Raw genomic sequence first — 22,433 nt, forward strand, 5'->3', positions numbered from 1 at the left:
TCCGTTTACAGTTTTCCGATCACCGTGCGTTCACCGTTCACAAAGCGTTAAGCGCACGTTCACCGTTCACTGTCATTCGGAACACCAATGTCAAAAGATCGGTTTTCATGATAAGGTAAAAACGAGACAGGAATGTGTGCATAAGAGTGAATATAAGCTGTCTTGTTATATCAGAAATTTAATTGATAAAGAACAAATATCAGGATTAACAACTGCGAAAATTCATGGAGAACTGCAGATCACTAATCAATATCAAAGAGTAGAAGAAATCATTGCTATCACCATTACAAAACACAAGCATTGTTGGGTTTAAAAATGGGATAAGTTCTGAATGAGAGAAGAATGCAAGATCCTTCACCTATGACGTTAACCCATATACGTGTACATGTTGCGAAGAACAATCAACGAGCTCTGGTAGATGTACGGAAATGAGGAAGTTTCATTTCATAAAAAAAAACTCGCCCCCCACTCGAATTTCCATTTTACCATTTTAAAATTTCGGCAAAAGCACAATTTATCATATTTCATTTTGTCTCACTTTTTTCTTCCGCCCCCCCCCCCTTGTTTCTACTTAAAAAAACGATGTTACACTGTGTATTTCATTGCACAATCGTGCCCAAATGTTAAATTGATCTGACAAGTTTTTCTGATAATTTCACGCATACATCCGAGATATTGTCAATAACTGTTTACTCCTTTCTCCAAATTTGAACATTTTAACTCGTTTATCTCTAATATAAAGATGAAATATTTCTCGTACATGTCTGTCCCACATATGACATGCGTATATTTCAGTACAATAAACAGTTATATCCGCATCAAAAATATGCAAACATTAAACAATGGAAATATAGATTCATGGTCACACGATTGATTTTGTACGTGCGTACATTAATTCTGAAATTATTTCCTCACGTCGATATAATATTCATGCATTTGTATTAAAGTGAATTACGCAAAATTTAAGAGGGAATAAACCTTTTATCCTATTTAGAAACGTTCAGGTGTCGACACACGGTGCCTGATCTACACGTGCTGGTTGTTTAATGCATTTATCTTGACTCCTTTCGGGAATGTTTTTTTAATTGCGTGTAATCCAAACGCCAGTGCTCGTAAATTCTGAGATCATGCATGTAGAACTGTAAATTTCTGGCGCTTTTGATAGACTCTCTCTATTGCACATGCATCGTTTATACTCTTGTATTAAGAAATTGAATACTATGTATCTTAAGATAGAATATATAATTACTGGTAGTATACCGATATGACGCACCAATATTTATGATTGATGAAGACGTCGAGAATTATAAATATCATAAAATATACGTATCTATTGTTTATGGATACATTTATATGTGTATGTAATACTGTAAACAATGTACATGGAAAATTTTCTTTTGTGTGTGCATGGTTACTACGTGCATTGATGTGAAATTTGCAATCATTTCATGCGAAATATATACCCAGTACGTGCACAAAAATGACTAAACAGCTGCATTCATATATATGTAGTACTCCAAAGTGCGATGGTCTGCGCCAAACCACGATGGTGTGACGCGCTAAAGTGCGATGGTCCACACTCATGCACCAAAGTACGATGGTCTCACACGCCAAAGTGCGATGGTGTGACACGCCGAAATCCATTGGTTTGTAAATGACACAGTGTTTTGGTACAGACTGAACTAACCGTGTGTTGTTTCACCAAAATATCAGTACAAAATACATGTACAAAAAATAAGAATAAGAACTTATTTCATTACCATCTCGTTGTTGTGTTTTTAAAATTTTTCCAATGCGAAATCTTATAGAATGTTTTGTATCATAGTATACCCCCAAGAATCTTTAATGCGTGTACGTTATCTCCCTCATGCATAGCTCTTATCCTTGAACGAATTTGACTCCACTTTTTTGGCTATGATAGCTCTAAAACTTCATTGTTATTTCGGATTTCAAACATTTCGGTTGAGCATCACTGAAGAGACATTATTTGTCGAAATGCGCATCTGGTGCATCAAAATTGGTACCGTATAAGTTTTACATTATGACCCCTGGGTCGTGGCCTCTGCTGGTGGTCTGTTAATCCCCGAGGGTCTCTACACCCCAGTAGCTAAGTATTGCGTTACTAGCTTGAAAATACGGATGTATATTTAATTGCTGTTATAAAATTTAGAAATTCATTTCAAAATTAAGGATTATCTCTCTCATGCATAGCACTTATCCTTAGACGGATATGACTCCACTTTTTTTTTTTTGGTACGCTGTTTTTGGCTATGATAGCTCTAAAACTTCATAGTTATTTCGGATTTGAAACATTTCGGTTGAGGATCACTGAAGAGACATCATTTGTCGAAATGCACATCTGGTGCATCAAAATTGGTACCGTATAAGTTTTACGTTAAAGTAATAAATGATCATGGATTAAAGAGTGTTCGGGCGAAGTAGATAGTTCGACAACAAATGTACTTTGTCGTTCTCACTATCCTCAACAGTGTAAACCTTGCCGTTGCTGTTGTCCATGTTGCATTTATTTGGTTTTATTTTGAAAGACGTTAAGAATGACGTCACAATGACGTGACGTCACAAACGTTACTGAACCCCGCACCATCGGACTTTGGCGTGACACTCGCACTTTGGCGTCGTAACGTTAACAAACCATCGCACTTTGGCGTGACCATCGCATTTTGGAGCGACCATCGCACTTTAGAGTCTTACAGATATATTCTCAACCGGGTTATAACATAAGTACAAGCCTAGGGGAAAATCTGAAATATGCTGAATGAATAGACAATTGTGCGTTCACCGTGCGCTCACAGTTCACTAGGTTGCGTTCACCGTCCACCGTTTGCTCGCCATGCGTTCACCGTTCGCTCACCGTACGTTCACCGTTCGCTCACCATGCATTCAATGTTTAAGTGGGGAAGCAGAACGTTTCAGAGACTGCAATTATAAGCTATGGTAAGTGTTGTAAATGATATCGATAAGTTATGGTGGTCATTACTGATTTAGCAATTTCTTTTCAGATATAGGACCCGATTGTTTAAAGAACTGTAACTTTTATATAGCTATTTTTGACAGACTGTTTGATTTTCTGCATCCGTTTTGTCAAATGTAGGGAGAAGGATTAGTATATACTTCCCGGGGAAGTCCACAGCCTATCATTGAAGAGGAACTTTACGGTTATTACTATTTTTAAAGCATGAAAAATGAAGATAACGAACATTGATCAATCGTATCACTCCTATAAGCAATACAAAATAGAAAGCTGGGCAAAAACACAAACCCCTGGATACGCCAGTGGTAGGAACAGATGCCTAGGAGGAGTCACTATCTCCTGTCTACCGGTCACACTCGTCATGCGCCATGTATCTTGATCAGGTATACGGCGTTATCCGTACTCGAAATCAGCGAATCACAGTTTGGTATCTTCACCTTACGTTTACCATATGTGCACTACATTGACACTGAAACAATTGTGTAAGTAATTGTGTAAGTAATTAAAAGCATAATTTTCAAATAGCTTTGATTATCGAAAACATGTACAAAATAAATTCAGTATTCAAAAATCCTGATAACGCATTTGAATTTGAGGCTATTAAGGTTTTGAGAAGTCCCGTTTTCTTTCATACGTTTGGGTATTGTCTTATGCATATTTGCTGTGAAGTCCAAGTCGATAAATTTATATGGATCAACACATGCCCCTATCGGAAAAACGCAATATCAAGAATAATGTTTAGAAATAGGTTTTAAGAGGTTAGATATCAGAGGAATCTTGTTAAATGCGATACAAGTACTTTCGAATTTTCAGTGCGTTGTACATGTTTACAGTCCTTCACACTTGAAGGGTGATCACACGGTGAGCGAACGCTGAATGAATGTTGAATGCACACAGAGGGAACGATGAGGTCAATCAGCGTGGATGTTGAACTTCCGACGATTGCACACAGAGCGAACGCTGAACGTTATTTGGTGAACAGTGAGTGTACGGTGAACTCAAAGTGAATGGTGAGCGAGTGGTAAATGCAAAATGGTCTATTCGTTCGGAACATTTTAGTTTTTCCTTCGGAGTGTACTTATTTTTCAATCAGGTAGGGGGTATAAATATGAATGCATCTCTTTTTTCACTTTTGTGCAAGTACTGGGTGTATATTTGGCATGAAATGATTGTAAATTTGAGAAAATTTGCTATTCTAAGGAAGGATACACTGAGAGTATAGATTAAACTTTTCAGCATGTTGTATCTGATACTTACATTCAGGTTGGCTATTCTAAGAGCGGATACGCCAAGGGTATATCTCAAACGTCTCAGTATGCTGCTTTTGAAAACATGCAAGTTCCCATAAACAGCTGATTTGAAATCACCTGCAAATAATCAATGTATATTTAGGGTCGGGATGTAAGACAAAGAATAGGAGACTCACAAATGCTTACAAGAGGAACATAAAAATAATCAATGTGTATTTAAAACACCGGTGTGAGGCAAGAAAGGCAGTAGACGCAATTGCGTACAAGAGGAATATCAAAATGATCAATGTGCAATTAAAATTGAAGTATAAGGCAAGAAAGAGATAAGTCACTAGTTCTTGCAAGACGGGCAGACAAAAATGTCGTCTTGGGAATTTATAATGAGTGTTCAGCTTTTATATCTAGATATTTCAATAAGGTGGTTTATTTGTTCATATCTCTATCATTTTACAGCCACTGTTACGTATTAATACCTAGACGATTCACCGTGAGTTTTATGTTGATACCTAAATTATTTTCACTGTTATTTTTTGATAGCTGAATATTTACAGCGACCCCTGGACACACCAGAGGTGGGATCAGGTGCCTAGGAGGAGTAAGCATCCCCTGTTGATCGGTCACACGCGCCGTGAGCCCCATATCATGATCAGGTAAACGGAGTTATCCGCAGTCAAAATCAGTGTGCCAAGAACGGCTTAACAATCGGTATGAAACACGTCAGACAGCATTTGACCCAATGCAAGGTTGTATTGATGAACTATATCGTTATAACGACCATAGAATTTGCGAAATGCTGACTTCAATCGAGACTGTTGAAATCCCTGTATCATCAACTTGTTTGTCAGTAGCTTACCTCGATTTAAAAACTGACTATACCCAGAACAAGCTCTTGCATATCGAATCAGTTGAGATATGTAAACACCATATGCAGGTGATAATGGAATATTGCTACATAAATATGGGAAGTTGACGATGGAGAAGCTGAAATCATCCCGTTTGTCATACAGTTGAGTTGTCAGTTTGCCGTTAATGTCTACTTTCAATAAAATATCTAAGTATGAAGCAGAGGTGGACGACTCTATGGTGTCCTTTATTTCGAGCTCATAGGGATATATCAAATCGACATATGAATGAAAGCTATCATTCTTAATAGACAAAACGTCATCGATATATTTAAATGTCGAATTGAAGGTCACAGCAAGAGATTTTTTCTTCTCACGTAGAAGTTTTTGAATAAATTCTGCTTCATATGAATATAAAAACAGGTCAGCTAACAAAGGAGAACAATTCGTGCCTATGGGAATTCCAACAGACTGTTGGAAAACCTGATCACCAAAGACCACGAAGATATTGTCAATGAGGAACTCTAGCATATTTTTTATTTGAACTTCAGAGTACTTGTGCGTGGAATCAGAGTGGTGTTTAACAAAGTAAGTTTTTGAATGACTGATCACTATATATGAATATTCTGTTTTCCGTTTTTGTTGAAGAAGCAACTGTCTATGATGTCAAAACGTCTAGTCTTTAATTTATCGTGAGGAATGGTCGTGTATACTGTTGAAAAGTCATAGGTTTTAATGCTATTTATTTGGGGAAAAGTATGTGATTTCAAGTTTACTAAAAGTTCTTTAGAATTTTTTTAGAATCCACATTTGATTAACACCACTTTTGGCATATGCAGTCGCACAGTAAGTTTGAAGTTTCTCCTTCACATTTGTTAACATTTTCGTGAGGAGCAAAGATAGGGGCTTGGTAGAGCACTTACTGGATCTAGCAAAGTATCTTTGTTTGTAAGGTTTTTTATGTAGTTTAGGAATCCAGTATAGGTACGGTAACTCATATTCATTCGACCCATTGACTGGAATATTAAATGTGTCTAAAACTGAAGCATGGTTTTGAATAATGTGATATTTAATCAACTTTATAGTGTATTCTATTTGATATCTAAACAACTTTACAGTGACGTTGATGTTTAATATCAAAATAACTTCAAAGTGACTGAATAATTTTACAGTGACGTTAACGTTTGATAACTAAATAATTTCACAGTGACGTTTATGTTTGCTGTTTGAATAATTTTACAGTGACGTTGATGTTTGATGACTGAATAATTTTACAGTGACGCTAATGTTTAATAACTGAATAACTTTACAGTGATGTTGATGTTGCGGTATCTAAATGGGTTTTAAGGTCATTGTTTTGTTAACTATAACTTTTTACAGCAAGTGATATTTTGACGGAGTATTTGAATAATGTTATAGTGACTTAATTCTTCGATATAAAAATAATTTCGATGTGACAGTTTTTGTTTTTTGTCTAAACAAAGCCATGGTGACTTTAACGTTTTGATATTATATAATATTTTAACTGACTGTTACGTTTTGAGATTTAAAATGTTTACAGGTACTGGGGGTATTTGTGTAGTGTGTAAATATTGATCTTGACTGTTATTCTTTTTATATCTAGATTATTTTCAGTGGCTGCAATGTTGTGGCATCTTAATGATTTAGAATGACAATAACGTATTTGAATTATTTTACATCGAGTGTGTATTACTTATTCCCTATCTAACGTAAGTAGTTTTTCAGCGATTAATATCAAAATCAAACATTATCAGTTTACAGTGATTTCATAAGCTGTTCTCGGTGTACAGTAATTCTATAAATTGTTCTTGATTTACAACGATTCCATCAGCTATTGTTGATTTACAGTGATCTTATAAACAGATGTTCTTTACAGCAATTCCCTAACCTGTTATTGATTTACAGTAATTTTTATACACTTTTATTGATTTACAGTAATTATATACTCTGTTGTTGGTTTACGGTAATTCTACAAACTGTTGTTTGTTTACAATGATTTTGTAAATTGTTGTTGGTATACAGTAATTCTATAAACTGTTGTTTGTTTACAGTAATTCTATACGCTGTTAATGATTTACCGCAATTTCATCTGCTTTTATTGATTTACAGTACCTCTATAAACTTTTATTGATTTACAGTAATTTTATAACCTGTCATTAATTTACAGTAAATCTATAAAATTCCATTGGTTGACAGTAATTCTATCAGCTGTTGTTGGTTTACAGTAATTTTATAACTTGTTGTTGGTGTACAGTAATCATATAAGCTGTTGTTGGTTTACAGTAATTTTATAACTTGTTGTTGGTGTACAGTAATCATATAAGCTGTTGTTGGTTTACAGTAATTTTATAAGATGTTGTTGGTTTACAGTAATTATATAAACTTGTACTGGTTGACAATAATTCTATAAGCTGTAGTAGTACCTGGAAACTCCATCTGGAACTTGCGTCTGTTCCGGTAGACGTAGCATTGGCTGATGTCAAATTTGAAAATATCTAGATTGTTGGTGTCAAAATTGAAGACATTGCTTTCAAGATGAATGTTAATCTAAACATAGAAAAAAAAATATTTTAAAAATTAAACAATATAGTAACAAGATATCTCTGGTATAAACGATCAGTAACTTAATATAGCAACAACATTACTGTATTGAAGGTTAATTAGGGACCTAACTATAGTAAGAAGTATATTTTATATATGGGTAATTAGCGATCTAAATAAAGTAACACGTATATTGTATTCATGGGTAATTAGCGACCTAAATTCAGTACCAAGTATACTGTATTTATGGGTAATTAGCGAGGTGAAGATAACGAAAAGTGATCAATCTCATAACTCCTATAAGCAATACAAATATAAATATTTGGACAAACACGGACCCCTGGACACACCAGAGGTGGGATCAGGTGCCTAGGAGGAGTAAGCATCCCCTGTTGACCGGTCACACCCGCCGTGAGCCCCATATCCTGATCAGGTAAACGGAGTTATCTGAAGTCAAAATCAGTGTGCCAAGATCGGCTTAACAATCGGTATGAAACACGTCAGACAGCATTTGACCCAATGCGAGGTTGTATTGACGAACTAGATCGTTATAACGACCATAGAATTTGCGAAATGCTGACTTCAATCGAGACTGTTGAAATCCCTGTACCATTAACTTGTTTGTCAGTAGCTTACCTCGATTTAAAAACTGACTATACGCAGAACAAGCTCTTCCATATCGAATAAGTTGAGATATATAAACACCATATGCAGGTGATAATGGAATATTGCTACCTAAATATGGGGAATTGACGATGGAGAAACTGAAATCATCCCGTTTGTCATACAGTTGAGTTGTCAGTTTGCTGTTAATGTCTACTTTCAATAAAATATCTAAGTATGAAACAGAAGTGGACGACTCTGTGGTGTCCTTTATTTCGAGCTCACAGGGATATATCAAATCGACATATGAATGAAAGCTATTATTGCTAATAGAGAAAACGTCATCGATACATTTAAATGTCGAATTGAAGGCCACAATGAGATTTTTTTTTTTTGTTCTCGCGTAGAAGTGTTTGAATAAATTCTGCTTCATATGAATATAGAAACAGGTCAGGTAACAAAGGAGAACAATTCGTGCCCATGGGAATTCCAACAGACTGTTGAAAGACCTGATCGCCAAAGACCACGAAGATATTGTCAATGAGGAACTCAAGCATATATTTTTTTATTTCAACTTCAGAGTACTTGTGCGTCGAATCAGAGTGGTGTTTATCAAAGTAAGTTTTTGAATGACTGATCACTAGATATGCATATTTCTGTTTTCCGTTTTTGTTGAAGAAGCAACTGTCTATAATGTCAAAAAGTCTAGTCTTTAATTTATCGTGAGGAATGGCCGTGTATAGTGTTGAAAGGGCATAGGTTTCAATGTTATTGATTTGGGGAAAGTTCTGCGATTTCAAGTTTACTAAAAGTTCTTCAGATTTTTTTTAAAATCCACATTTGATTAACAACACTTCTGATATGTGTAGTCGCACAGTAAGTATGAAGTTTCTCCTTCACAGCTGTTAATATTTTCGTGAGGAGCAAAGATAGGGGCTTGCTAGAGCACTTACTGGAACCAGCAATGCATCTTTGTTTGTAAGGGTTCTTATGTAGTTTAGGAATCTATTATAGGTACGGTGACTCATATTCATTCGACCCATTGACTGGGATATTATATATATATCTAACCTGAAACATGGTTTTGAAGAATTTCATCTTTTGAAAGGTCAGTTGGAGTACAAGTATGATTACCAAAAGTGGAATTAATGCCAAGTTCTTTTAAAATGCAGTTGTAATAATGAGCCTTACAAACAAAGACAATGTTGTTACTAGCTTTGTCAGCTGGAGCCAACACATATTCCTCATGTAACCTATCTAATTCTTTTATCACTTCTGGTTTACTAAACACAGAAGGATAGATGGTACGTACTTTTGTTTCCATGTGTCTAATGCGGGATTTTGATATCCCTCTTATGCTTTTAACCCATTCTGACAATGTATCAAGTTCTTTTTCATATTTATAATAATAAATAATGCGCGGCATTTATATAGCGCATTATATAATTTGTAATTACTCTAAGCGCTTTAACAATGTAAAATGTAAAACATAATAAGATTAATCAGAGCATAAAATATAACATCCATATAAAATAAAGCAATTTAAACATTACGACAAGCCAGCCTTTACTTTAAAAAAGAATATATTACAAAATATGGTTATAAGATTTCCTAAAAAAGATATGTTTTGAGGTTTGTTTTAAAACTTTTGACAGTGCCACACGAACGTATGTCTATCGGTAAACTGTTCCATAGTGTGGCAGCTGTTACACCAAACCTTCGATCTCCATAGGTCTTTGTACGAACGCGGGGTTTTTCTAGCAATCGTGAATTACATGAACGCAGATATCGTTTTGGTTCGTACACAGTGATGAGGTCGCTGATATACGCCAGTGCCAATCCATTTAGTGCCTTGTATGTGTGTAGTAAAATCTTGTATTTAGCCCATGGTCTGGCATAATCTTCGACATTATTCATAATAGAGATGAAGTTCTGTCGCCAATTAAAAGACCGATGTTCTCTGTATTTAGGACCTTTTAAAATAAGTGATTTGAGGTCCTCATTTTCAACTATATCAACATCACCAGTAATGACATGTCTAGCTGGACTATATCAACATCACCAGTAATGACATGTCCAGCTGGACTATATGTGAACAAAGATGTAGAACAATAACATGTTGGTGACTTACATATAAGATGACGTATATCTAGGCACTGCAAAGTTTGTTTATAATTAAAAGATTTGGATACAATAGTAGAAGTATAGCTGTAGGAAATACAGGGTGTAGACTTGAACTTGAAGTAAGTTGGAATACACGACCTAAATATAGTAACAAGTATACTGTATATTGTATTCGTGAAGGAGAAACTTCAAACTTACTATGCAACTACATATGCCAGAAGTGGTGTTAATCAAATGTGGATTCTAAAAAAATCTAAAGAACTTTTAGTAAACTTGAAATCACAGAATTTTCCCAAATCAATAGCATTAAAACCTATGACTTTTCAACACTATACACGACCATTCCTCACTCTGAAGTTGAAATAAAAAATATGCTAGAGTTCCTCATTGACAATATCTTCGTGGTCTTTGGTGATCAGGTCTTCCAACAGTCTGTTGGAATTCCCATGGGCACGAATTGTGTTCCTTTGTTAGCTCACCTGTTTTTATATTCATATGAAGCAGAATTTATTCAAAAACTTCTACGTGAGAAGAAAAAATCTCTCGCTGTGACCTTCAATTGGACTTTTAGATATATCGATGACGTTTTGTCTATCAAGAATGATAGCTTTCATTCATATGTCGATTTGATATATCCATGTGGTCTGGAAATAAAGGACACCACAGAATCGTCCACTTCTGCTTCATACTTAGATATTTTATTGAAAGTAGACATTAACGGCAAACTAACAGCTCAACTGTATGACAAACGGGATGATTTCAGCTTCTACATCGTCAACTTCCCACATTTATGTAGCAATATTCCATTATCACCTGCATATGGTGTTTATATATCTCAACTTATTCGATATACAAGAGCTTGTTCTGGGTATAGTCAGTTTTTAAATCGAGGTAAACTACTGACAAACAAGTTGATGGTACAGGGATTTCAACAGTCTCGATTGAAGTCAGCATTTCGCAAATTCTATGGTCGTTATAACGATCTAGTTCGTCAATACAACCTCGCATTGGGTCAAATGCTGTCTGACGTGTTTCATACCGATTGTTAAGCCGTTCTTGGCACACTGACTTTGACTGCTGATAACTCCGTTTACCTGATCAGGATATGGGGCTCACGGCGGGTGTGACCGGTCAACAGGGGATGCTTACTCCTCCTAGACACCTGATCCCACCTCTGGTGTGTCCAGGGGTCCGTGTTTGCCCAACTATCTACTTTGTATTGCTTGTTGGAGTTATGAGATTGATCACTTTTCGTTATCTTCACCTTGCATTCATGGGTAAATAGCGACCTAAATGTAGTAACAAGTATACCGTATGAGTGGGTAATCAACGATCTAACTAAAGTAACTATTGTCAGTATGAGTGACCTGTGTACTATAGATAGAATGATAGAGGACATGAAATAACAAAAATATAATGCATTGATAATGATATGAAAATCATAAGAAAAGGCATTCATATCGAAACCCAATATTCCATTGATGATGTTATAAATAAAAATAAGAAAAGACGTGGATATAAAAACACAATATGATATTTGTAATGCTATAAATATAATAATAAAGGATATCATATTGCACTCAATTTGATAATGAACCTGATGATGTTGATGCCATTTTAGTTATGCAATACTGAGATAATTACACGAGGCATCAGTGTAGTAAACAGATGTTGCGCTTGCGTTAACAAGGGTCACAGACATGTAACATTGTTTTGTATTGATATTACTGGGGGCGAGGGGGGGGGGGGGGGGGGGGGTAATACTGTGCAGCTTCTCATTACCCACCCTTTATATAGGTTGACTGCAATTTTCTGTTCTCGTTGTTTGTAGGTGTATTCTGGGACTTCCAGTTCTCAGTATACATAGGTTGTCTGTGGGGTTTTCAGTTTTCACTGTATGTAGGTGTACTACGGGATTTCCAGTTTCCACAGTATGTAGGTGTACTATGGGCTTTCCAGTTTTCACCGCATGTAGGTGTACTGCGGGATTTCCTGTTTTCACTGTATGTAGGTGTCCTCAGGGATTCTCAGTGTTCATTGTATGTAGGTGCACTCTGTGATTTTCAGTTCAACTGTATGAAGGTGTACTTTGGGATTTCCAGTTACAATGCATGTACGTGTGCTGTGGTATTTTGAGTTCACACTGTATGTAAGCGTGTTGTGGGATTTCCAGTTTTCACTGGACATAGAAATACTATGAGATCTCCAATTATCACTGTATGCAAGTGTATTGCTGGGTTTTCATTTCCAACTGTATGAAGGTGTACTTTGGGATTTCCAGTTTTCACTGTATGTCGGTGTGCTGTGGGATTTTGAGTTCTCACTCTATGTAAGCGTATTGTCGGATTTCCAGTTTTCACTGGACGTGGGAATAGTATGAGATTTCCAGTTCTCACTGTATGCAAGTGTATTGTGGGGTTTTCATTTCCAACAAAATGAAGGTATACTGTGGGATTTCCAGTTACAATGTATCTAGGTATACGATGGGATTTTTATTTCACAATGTACGTAAGTGTATCGTGGGATTTTCAGCTCTCATTTTATGTAGGTGTATTGAGGAATCCTCAATTTTCACTGTCTGTAGGTGATTCGTTGGATTTTCAGTTTTCATTGTATTAAGGTTTGTTGTGAGATTTTCAGTTTTCACTGTATTAAGGTTTGTTGTGGGATTTTCAGTTTTCACTGTATTAAGGTTTGTTGTGGGATTTTCAGTTTTCACTGTATCAAGCTTTGTTGTGAGATTTCAGTTTACACTGTATGTAGGTGATTCGTTGGATTTTCAGTTTTCACTGTATTAAGGTTTGTTGTGGGATTTTCAGTTGTCATTGTATTAAGGTTTGTTGTGAGATTTTCAGTTTTCACTGTATTAAGGTTTGTTGTGAGATTTTCAGTTTTCACTGTATTAAGGTTTGTTGTGGTATTTTCAGTTGTCATTGTATTAAGGTTTGTTGTGAGATTTTCAGTTTTCACTGTATCAAGCTTTGTTGTGGGATTTCAGTTTACACTGTATGTAGGTGATTCGTTGGATTTTCAGTTTTCACTGTATTAAGGTTTGTTGTGGGCTTTTCAGTTGTCACTGTTTTAAGGTGTGTTGTGGGATTTTCAGTTTTCACTGTATCAAGCTTTGTTGTGGGATTTCAGTTTACACTGTATGTAGGTGATTCGTTGGATTTTCAGTTTTCACTGTATTAAGGTTTGTTGTGGGATTTTCAGTTGTCATTGTATTAAGGTTTGTTGTGGGATTTTCAGTTTTCACTGTATTAAGGTTTTTTGTGGGATTTTCAGTTGTCATTGTATTAAGGTTTGTTGTGAGATTTTAAGTTTTCACTGTATTAAGGTTTGTTGTGAGATTTTCAGTTTTCACTGTATTAAGGTTTGTTGTGGTACTTTCAGTTTTCACTGTATTAAGGTTTGTTGTGAGATTTTCAGTTTTCACTGTATCAAGCTTTGTTGTGGGATTTCAGTTTACACTGTATGTATGTGATTCGTTGGATTTTCAGTTTTCACTGTATTAAGGTTTGTTGTGGGATTTTCAGTTGTCACTGTTTTAAGGTGTGTTGTGGGATTTTCAGTTTTCACTGTATCAAGCTTTGTTGTGGGATTTCAGTTTACACTGTATGTAGGTGATTCGTTGGATTTTCAGTTTTCACTGTATTAAGGTTTGTTGTGGGATTTTCAGTTGTCATTGTATTAAGGTTTGTTGTGGGATTTTCAGTTTTCACTGTATTAAGGTTTGTTGTGGGATTTCAGTTGTCATTGTGTTAAGGTTTGTTGTGAGATTTTCAGTTTTCACTGTATCAAGCTTTGTTGTGGGATTTCAGTTTACACTGTATGTAGGTGATTCGTTGGATTTTCAGTTTTCACTGTATTAAGGTTTGTTGTGGTATTTTCAGTTGTCATTGTATTAAGGTTTGTTGTGAGATTTTCAGTTTTCACTGTATCAAGCTTTGTTGTGGGATTTCAGTTTACACTGTATGTAGGTGATTCGTTGGATTTTCAGTTTTCGCTGTATTAAGGTTTGTTGTGGTATTTTCAGTTGTCACTGTTTTAAGGTGTGTTGTGGGATTTTCAGTTTTCACTGTATCAAGCTTTGTTGTGGGATTTCAGTTTACACTGTATGTAGGTGATTCGTTAGATTTTCAGTTTTCACTGTATTAAGGTTTGTTGTGGGATTTTCAGTTGTCATTGTATTAAGGTTTGTTGTGGGATTTTCAGTTTTCACTCTATTAAGGTTTGCTGTGGGATTTTCAGTTTTCACTGTTTTAAGGTGTGGTGTGGGATTTTCAGTTCGCAGTGTATTTAGGTGTACTATAGGATTTTCAATTATCACCGTCTTTAGATGGATTGTGATGTTTTCAATCCATATTGATTGTAGGTTCTCTGTGCTATTCACATTGACTTACCGAGGGAACATCGATGACCACCTGGACTAAAGTACCGCCCTGTGATGTTCCTGTGCTGACTCCCACCCACTGATTCTGAAAAAACGGAAACAATATTGTTCACACGACTATACATTCGATTGACCCAATAAAGGTACCGAACCAATGTGAGAATTCAAACCAATGTGAAAATCGCTCACAGCCTCCCTTTTTTCACTTTACCCTTTCATTTATTTTCTTTGACTCTATTATTTTCTTAGATTTGTATTTTCTCTATTATTTTTGGAACGTTATAGATACAACGTACGAGGCGATTTTTTCTATGACACTTGTCTTACATCAAGTGAATACGTTTAGGCTTCTTTCACTTGATTTGCTTCTACAGAAGAACAATGTGCATAATCACAACTGTCTTAAAACGAAGGTCATACAGCGAGCGAGGTCACGAAGTTAAGATATTGGCATGTTTAATCGTTATATATAAATAAAGAATTTTAAACTACTTACGGTAGCGAAGTACCACTGCCACGTGGAATTAATTCCCGGTGTCGGCCAATTTGCCTTCAATCCCACCCAGCTATCACAGTCAATGTCGCGAACAGTTTTCTGTGGTTGAAGAAAAAATGTAAGAAGTATCATACCTGTATTGAACTTTTTATGTAATGCTATAAATAAGAATTGGTGGTAATTCGAACCATTCCATTACATGTAAAATGGTTTGGGGCATATATTCAATATGATACACACGGTATCATTTGTTTTTGTCTCGAACACTTTGATATCTATCATTTTATGGGAGTGTAATTGCTTATAGGAGTTACGAGGCCAATCACTTTTCGTTATATTCGCCTTTCATATAGCCCAGAGTAATGTTGTAGTCTAAAATGTGCACCATGACGGTGTCCTTAGTCATCCTATGGCGCGAAAACCAGCTAGTCATTACATATGATCTACAGAATGTCGATAAAAGCAACAAATGTTTGGCCTCATATTGATTAATTCTTTCTTTATCCAAAATAACCAAATTTAAAAATGTGAATTCCGAACTAATATTTACTGTGATAAAGCAAATGAACAACGGATTTTGACAAATTACAACGATAATCGTTTGTTTCAAGTAAAAGTAAAAGGTTATAATTCTCAAATACAGTCAAATACAGAACTCTTCTGGCAAACAGCACCGTCGACGGGAAGGCTGACGCCACCTCACGGGGAGTGCTATAATCACAAAGTGACTCTTACTTACCACCCCCTGATATGTGTACTGATTGTCGTCAAAGTTGAAAAATTCTTTTGGAGTTGTCATTCTGATGTGGCTATTATCAACAGACTCTGCATCAAACGACGGCTGCGGTATGGGCCCCACTGTGCAATTTCCGCGCATTGTGTCAATTGTGTAAGCCACGCCTGAAAAAACCCCACCACGGTTGCATTGAAAACTCAAAGAGTTTGTTCCTTGAATAACAATGTCTGAAATACAGTTGCTATAATAGTCTTTATTTATTCCTCCTTGCTGAAGTTATACCTCTGTAATATTTCAAAGATCCAGCTTGAATGGTAGATTATACAGTCGTTTTTGTAACAGCATTTAATCTCTGTTTTAAGCACGGAGATTAATCAACTTATACATGCACGCTAACTTTAAGCACAACTTTTATCTAACTTATATATGCACGCTAGCTTAAAGCACAGGGATTATTAAACTTATGCATGCACCCTAGCTTTAACCTGTGTAAAAGTCGTGAACTTTTCTCAGATCACTGGTGCCAAATGGACTGTTGTCTGACGGTAGGGGGCGGTAGTAGTACATCACCAGCTTCTCCATAAACGAATAGTACTCCTGTATATAAAATGATAATGTAGATCACAAGCAACAATGCCAGTTTAAAGCAACACATTCTTCAGCTTGATAAACACGATAACATGTCTAACAATGCAATATGAATAAGATTTTACACACTCTTGTTGATCAGTGTTTTAGTATATACCCATCAATGTTTCTTTTCTTTTCGGATCACCACACTGTGGTTTTCTGATTCCGTATTAGTATCCTATGAAACTGATGACGTCACAATGGCGTCACAATGCATCAACATATTTTTTATGGAAAATATTGACCGCGTCACAAACAAAGCTGCGTACACAAAATACAACTTTACTCTATGCCTGTATTTTTGATAATTTGGATTACATTTAGTATCTTAAAAATGTGGATTAAAATGTATAAGAGTGTACATAATAAATTTATCATTGCTACAGTAACTTGAAACGAAGACTTGGATCATGTCTCGTTGACATGCGCGGATCATCAGATAAAACCTTGACGCTTCACGTCTCTAGTGATCTGATGATCCGCGCCTGTCAATTTGACGTGATCCGATTCTTCTGATGAAGTTACTGTAGTAAAACATATGAATTAGAGTAACGGAAATTTCCCAATTCCTTATTACTATAATGTTATGCTAACTCCAATTCAACAGCTGGTGTCATCAAGCATGATACATATCTACTAAACGACCATTTAAATATCTACTAAACGACCAGGAGGGGATAAATGAGAAAAATGAGAGAAAGGGAGGAAACTGGAACAGGTTAGAGGGAAAAAGAAGTGGAGAGAGGGAGAAATGAAGAAGAAACAAGGAAGGTGACAGATAACATACCCCATCTATTATCCTCTATCGCAGAGGATAATATAATGTATATATATATATATATATATATATATATATATATATATATATATATATATATACCAACTAATCATATTCAACATCACTAATGATTACTTATATGAGACATAATGTATAATGTAACACTTTTTATGATATGATATTTGTAAACATCATATATATATATATATATATATATATATATATATATATATATATATATATATTTGATGTTTACAAACATCATATCATAAAAAAAGTCTTGCATTATGTCTCATATAAATAATCATTAGTGATGTTGAATATGATTAGTTGGTAAGACCACATGACCGTAGTGTTTCCTCTGACACAAAGCTAAATAGCTGAGTAAGAGGTCGCAATGCCCCTAGGTCATTTGCCGTAAGTAAATCGTCATATTTTGGAAGGTGTAAGGGTAGTTTAATTACACTCAGAGCAGAATTACAAGTCACTGATATACATTTTAATTACCAGGTTTTGTTGATACACACACCGTGGAAAAGATCATCAGAGAGAAAGGAAGTATGAAACATACTTATGGTCTCACTCGATCTCTCTGCCTGTACATTACCAAACGTCGACGGTGCTACAGTTAGCGCCGTCTCCAGTACGTGTTACGTGAGCGTAACCAGGATTATTTATCGTAAATTAATAACATAGCTGTAGCCTTTCTATATTTCAGTGCAATTAAGAATTCGGTGCACGATAATGGATGAAATATTAAGATATATTCACCAAAGACAAACTATATTCCCATCGGGTGTTACCGTCTTGTAACATGAATTTTCTTTGTTGAATATATCTTCATTTCGCCCTCAACATTAAGCAGTAGATGAATGACACTAGAAGCCTACCTCCGAATAAGATACTGTTCGTTTTTTCTTGCCCACATTCTCCGACATAAAGCTGAAAGCATCGGGTATTGGGGGGAGGCCTTTCACATTTTTTCGTCCAGGGCACTGAAGGCCCGCGGGTGTCTGAAAATAGTCAAGGAAGATTTAACAGTGACCTTAAAATATTTCACAGAATAATAAGTGAAGATAACGAACATTGATCAATCTCTTAAATACTATAAGCAATACAAAATAGATAGTTGGGCAAACACAGACCCCTGACCACATCAGGGGTGGGATCAGGTGCTTAGGAGGAGTCGACCGGTCGCACCCGCCATGAGCCCTATAACCGAATCAGATAAACGGAGTGATCCATAGTCAAAATCAGTGTGCCAAGAACGACCTTACAATTGGTATGAAACACGTCAGACAGGAATTGACCCAATGATAGGTTGTATTTAAGAGGAATGTTATATGCATTCATCAAAATATACAGCTATGTACATATACGTACACAAAAACGCTAGTATTCATCAATACGTACATACACACACAAAAAAACACAATCTAATCATCATATAAAAAAGAATACATCATCAAGACAGTCAAGATCGGGTTGAAATACAGTTTTCTTATCAAATAAAAATTTTTAAAAAAAATCAGATTTCGAAGAAAAATCAGTTTTCATAAAACGCTAAAAATAAATCATTAACAGATAACAAAACAAATGCCTGGTATCATCAAATTAAGAAGAAGGAAGGTATCTCCTTTAATTTACAACCTATAATTAGCCACTAAGAACTCCAATCCTACTGTTATTTTTAAGAATTAGTCACTGATAAAATTGTATCTCAAAAATGTAATGGGTTTGTCATTCAAAATTCTAAATTTAATTAGTCACTGGGATTTTTAACCTTGAAAACATTTAACGAAACACTCAATTTTTTACCTCGAAAACCTCAGGGTTGTCAATTGTTTGTCTGTACTGAAACATTTCGTACCAGTGGTCAAACAGTCGGCGCGTGCCATCCGGATCGTATATGACGCCTGTGACGCGTGCTCCTACAGGAACCACGACCCCTAAAGCTGTGTCCCACTCAGGATTGGCCGCTGAAGACATAAATAGAGAATTAAATCTTTCCCCACTTGTCATCTTCCTCGTCTTGTGTGTAATTGGACTACTCTTTATGGAATTATGGGATTGATATCCCTACATCCCTAGCCTTCCGCAGCGCAAAAGCTATGCAGAGGCTAGCAGGTCAGACACTAACCTGCAGCCAGTAAGCCCGACACATATAGCAGTCAATGACAACAATCATCAAAGTGTACTGGAACGGAATATTCCAAATCAGTAAATTTACAAAAAGATTTGATCGACATCTTGAATTTATACCATACGGGTCATGGTATAGAGCGCCGTCCTCGGACCAGAAACCTAGGAGTCAAGACTTACTAGCATATCAGTTTGGTGAAGGATAGGATGTTATTAAACTAATATACACATTCTGTCTGTTAAATGTCTCAGAGTATATAATATATTGTGGACCAATATATCAGTTTCCAAAATCAGTGAATTAAACTCCAATTAACCCAGTCATTACCTATGCTAAATTGGTAGAGTTTGAAGCAATACAAGCATTAATATATATCGTCACGCGGCCTTAAATAGATTCAATCATGAAAAAAACATACCTTCATAAGATAGATATATCTTCCAGCAATAGATAAACATTGAAAAAATATATATGTTAACATGCTATTTTCATTGTTATTGCTTCTCAAAAGTGAGCACTCTATCTACATATAATCAACATGAATGAAAATGTATTCCTCCATCTTATTTTTCTTAACAATTAATATTTTTCCAAACAACTGGGCTGCAATAAGCAGCATAGACTATATACTCATTATTTAATGATATGTAATCATTTATTTTCATAAATTTGAATGACTATTTTCATAATGTACACTTTATGAGCCCAACGATGTTAAAAGAAATGCTGTTGAAAATACCATTTGATGTCAATATTGGTCTTTATCCCAATTTTTATGGACTATACATTGACACTTTTTTTCTGATTTACAGATTATTATCTCAGAAATAGGATTTGCGTAAGAAAATCATATGTTGACGCATCATTTTAAAAGCTATAAGCTCTACACCCCCTCAAAAAAGAAATCTTGAATTATCTATTATCATATTTTCATACGACATGTTAAATGTAAGTATATTTACAATCTTGGATTAAAAAAAATGAATTTTGTTCAACTATAAGTATTATAGGATACATGTAATTTGCAAATATATTTTACATTTTATGTGGAAAAAAAAATCTAGAGAAGGCTATTCACAAGGTGGATGTAAAACGAATGTAACAAACTGAATTTTGATGGATTTGCTTATATGAATGTGTGTAATGTAAGATGAAGATGACGAACAGTGATCAATCTCATAACTCCCACAAGCAATACAAACTAGATAGTTGGATAAACACGGTCCCCTGGACACACCAGAGGTGGGATCAGGTGCCTAGGAGGAGTAACAATCCCCTGTTGACCGGTCACACCCGCCGTGAGCCCTATATCCTGATTAGGTAAACGAATCAAACGATGTAACATTTTAAAACAAGCAAAATGTGTCGTTATATCTTATATCCTGAGACAAAGTTTTATAAGATGAGTATCTACTGGTAATGAAATCATTTACACGTACATCAATTTGATATGCATGTTTGTATATGAACACCACTTACGTCGATCCAAATAGATGTGATCTCAATATGGAACTAATCGCGTTATACAGATGCCGCCCCAAAAAGGAGAGGGGACGGGAAAAAAATGACAAATTCATGACGATCAGTGAAATAAAACAAATCATTTGCAGCCGTTCTTTGAAGCTTGCGTCAATATTTGCAATATTGGAGCAGCGAACACGACTACGATATCTGTGGTCACTGGGATAGCGAAGTTGGCAATTTTATTTTTAAATAATTTTACGATGTATTTGTTCATTGTAATTTCGATTTAACAGCTGCGTAGTTATTTTGAACTAGGGATTATTACGCTCGAGATTATATTTACTCATATGGAAACGTCACAATTGTCGATGAAGGGCTGCAAAATTTGGGCATATGCTCGGTGTTGGCGGCCTTTGAGTAGAGATGTTTATCGTACCACACCTGTTGTTACACAGGGTCTCGATTTTTGCGGTCTCATCTGAAGGACCGCCCCAATTTGTCGCCTCTTACGACAAGCCTATTTTAACCAGGATCCTCACAAAAGAAATAATATTACCATTATGATGGTAGTTAAAGTATGAATTGGTCACCCCTTTCCCATCCGTTTCCCCGACTTTGTAATGCCCCATGATCCATATGTTGAACATGGATCATTGCCCCGATTTTTTTAAAGCTTGAATTATCTTTAGCCCCCCACCCCTTTTCTAATATAAAACTAACCGCAGCTGATAAGAACGCCCTGAAATGAATCGATATCGGACATTCATATCTCCATGTAAATATCAAAACGATATCGTTAAAATACCACATTTCGGAACACGGACGCATGGTTCCGCATTTTACATTTGATTGTGATGTAGCCTAAGTATAGGTCTACTTTAACTGACGGTAAATGAATTGAAAAAAATAATATAAACAAGTATAGTGACTTATTTGTGGCTGAATATCTATAATCCCCTTTGAATCAAAATCGATCTGAAACAGTAAACCCGTCAAACATCGATTCGTGAATGATTGCCTACCGGAGAGTAACTCTTATCCGTTATCTCTGATGTACATTGACCTCGGAGGTCACCGGTTCGGAAGAAAATGAGACAGATAGGCACTGCACAGGTGTCAGATTTGTAAAAAAAAAAAAAAAAAAAAAAAAAGATAATTTTGTCAATTTCATATATATTTCATTTCTGTGGCATATGCGTAAACAGTGGCGTAGCTTCCATTGAGGCAACCGAGGCAGCTGCCTTGGTAAAAAAAAAAAAGCACCTTTTCCGTTGTTAAAATGTCGATAGCTTCTGGGGGACTGCGCCCCCCAGACCCCTGCCTCGGTAATATTCGAACCCAAGCTACGCCTATGCGTAAATGTTATTTTCTTACACTTACAAAACTTAAAATCATTCATCAAACGATGTAGCATTTTAAA

At 35.8% G+C, this 22,433-nt stretch overlaps 1 protein-coding gene across 4 annotated transcripts in view; it reads right to left on the reverse strand.

Moving 5' to 3' along the window:
• The window catches only part of LOC130049325 (multiple epidermal growth factor-like domains protein 11), an 85,419-nt gene that overhangs the window by 50,280 nt on the left and 12,706 nt on the right, over window positions 1–22,433 (reverse strand). For all 4 annotated transcript variants that reach the window (XM_056146739.1, XM_056146737.1, XM_056146736.1 and 1 more), the window contains exons 5-12: window positions 19,225–19,385; window positions 18,297–18,419; window positions 16,484–16,595; window positions 16,002–16,162; window positions 15,263–15,361; window positions 14,777–14,851; window positions 7,529–7,652; window positions 4,250–4,359 (exon numbers count right to left, since the gene is read on the reverse strand). In XM_056146739.1, the coding sequence (XP_056002714.1) occupies window positions 4,250–4,359; window positions 7,529–7,652; window positions 14,777–14,851; window positions 15,263–15,361; window positions 16,002–16,162; window positions 16,484–16,595; window positions 18,297–18,419; window positions 19,225–19,385 (965 nt within the window). The remainder of the gene's footprint in view (window positions 1–4,249; window positions 4,360–7,528; window positions 7,653–14,776; window positions 14,852–15,262; window positions 15,362–16,001; window positions 16,163–16,483; window positions 16,596–18,296; window positions 18,420–19,224; window positions 19,386–22,433) is intronic.

Source organism: Ostrea edulis, chromosome 8 (assembly GCF_947568905.1).
Source record: "Ostrea edulis chromosome 8, xbOstEdul1.1, whole genome shotgun sequence".
Taxonomy (NCBI): domain Eukaryota; kingdom Metazoa; phylum Mollusca; class Bivalvia; order Ostreida; family Ostreidae; genus Ostrea; species Ostrea edulis.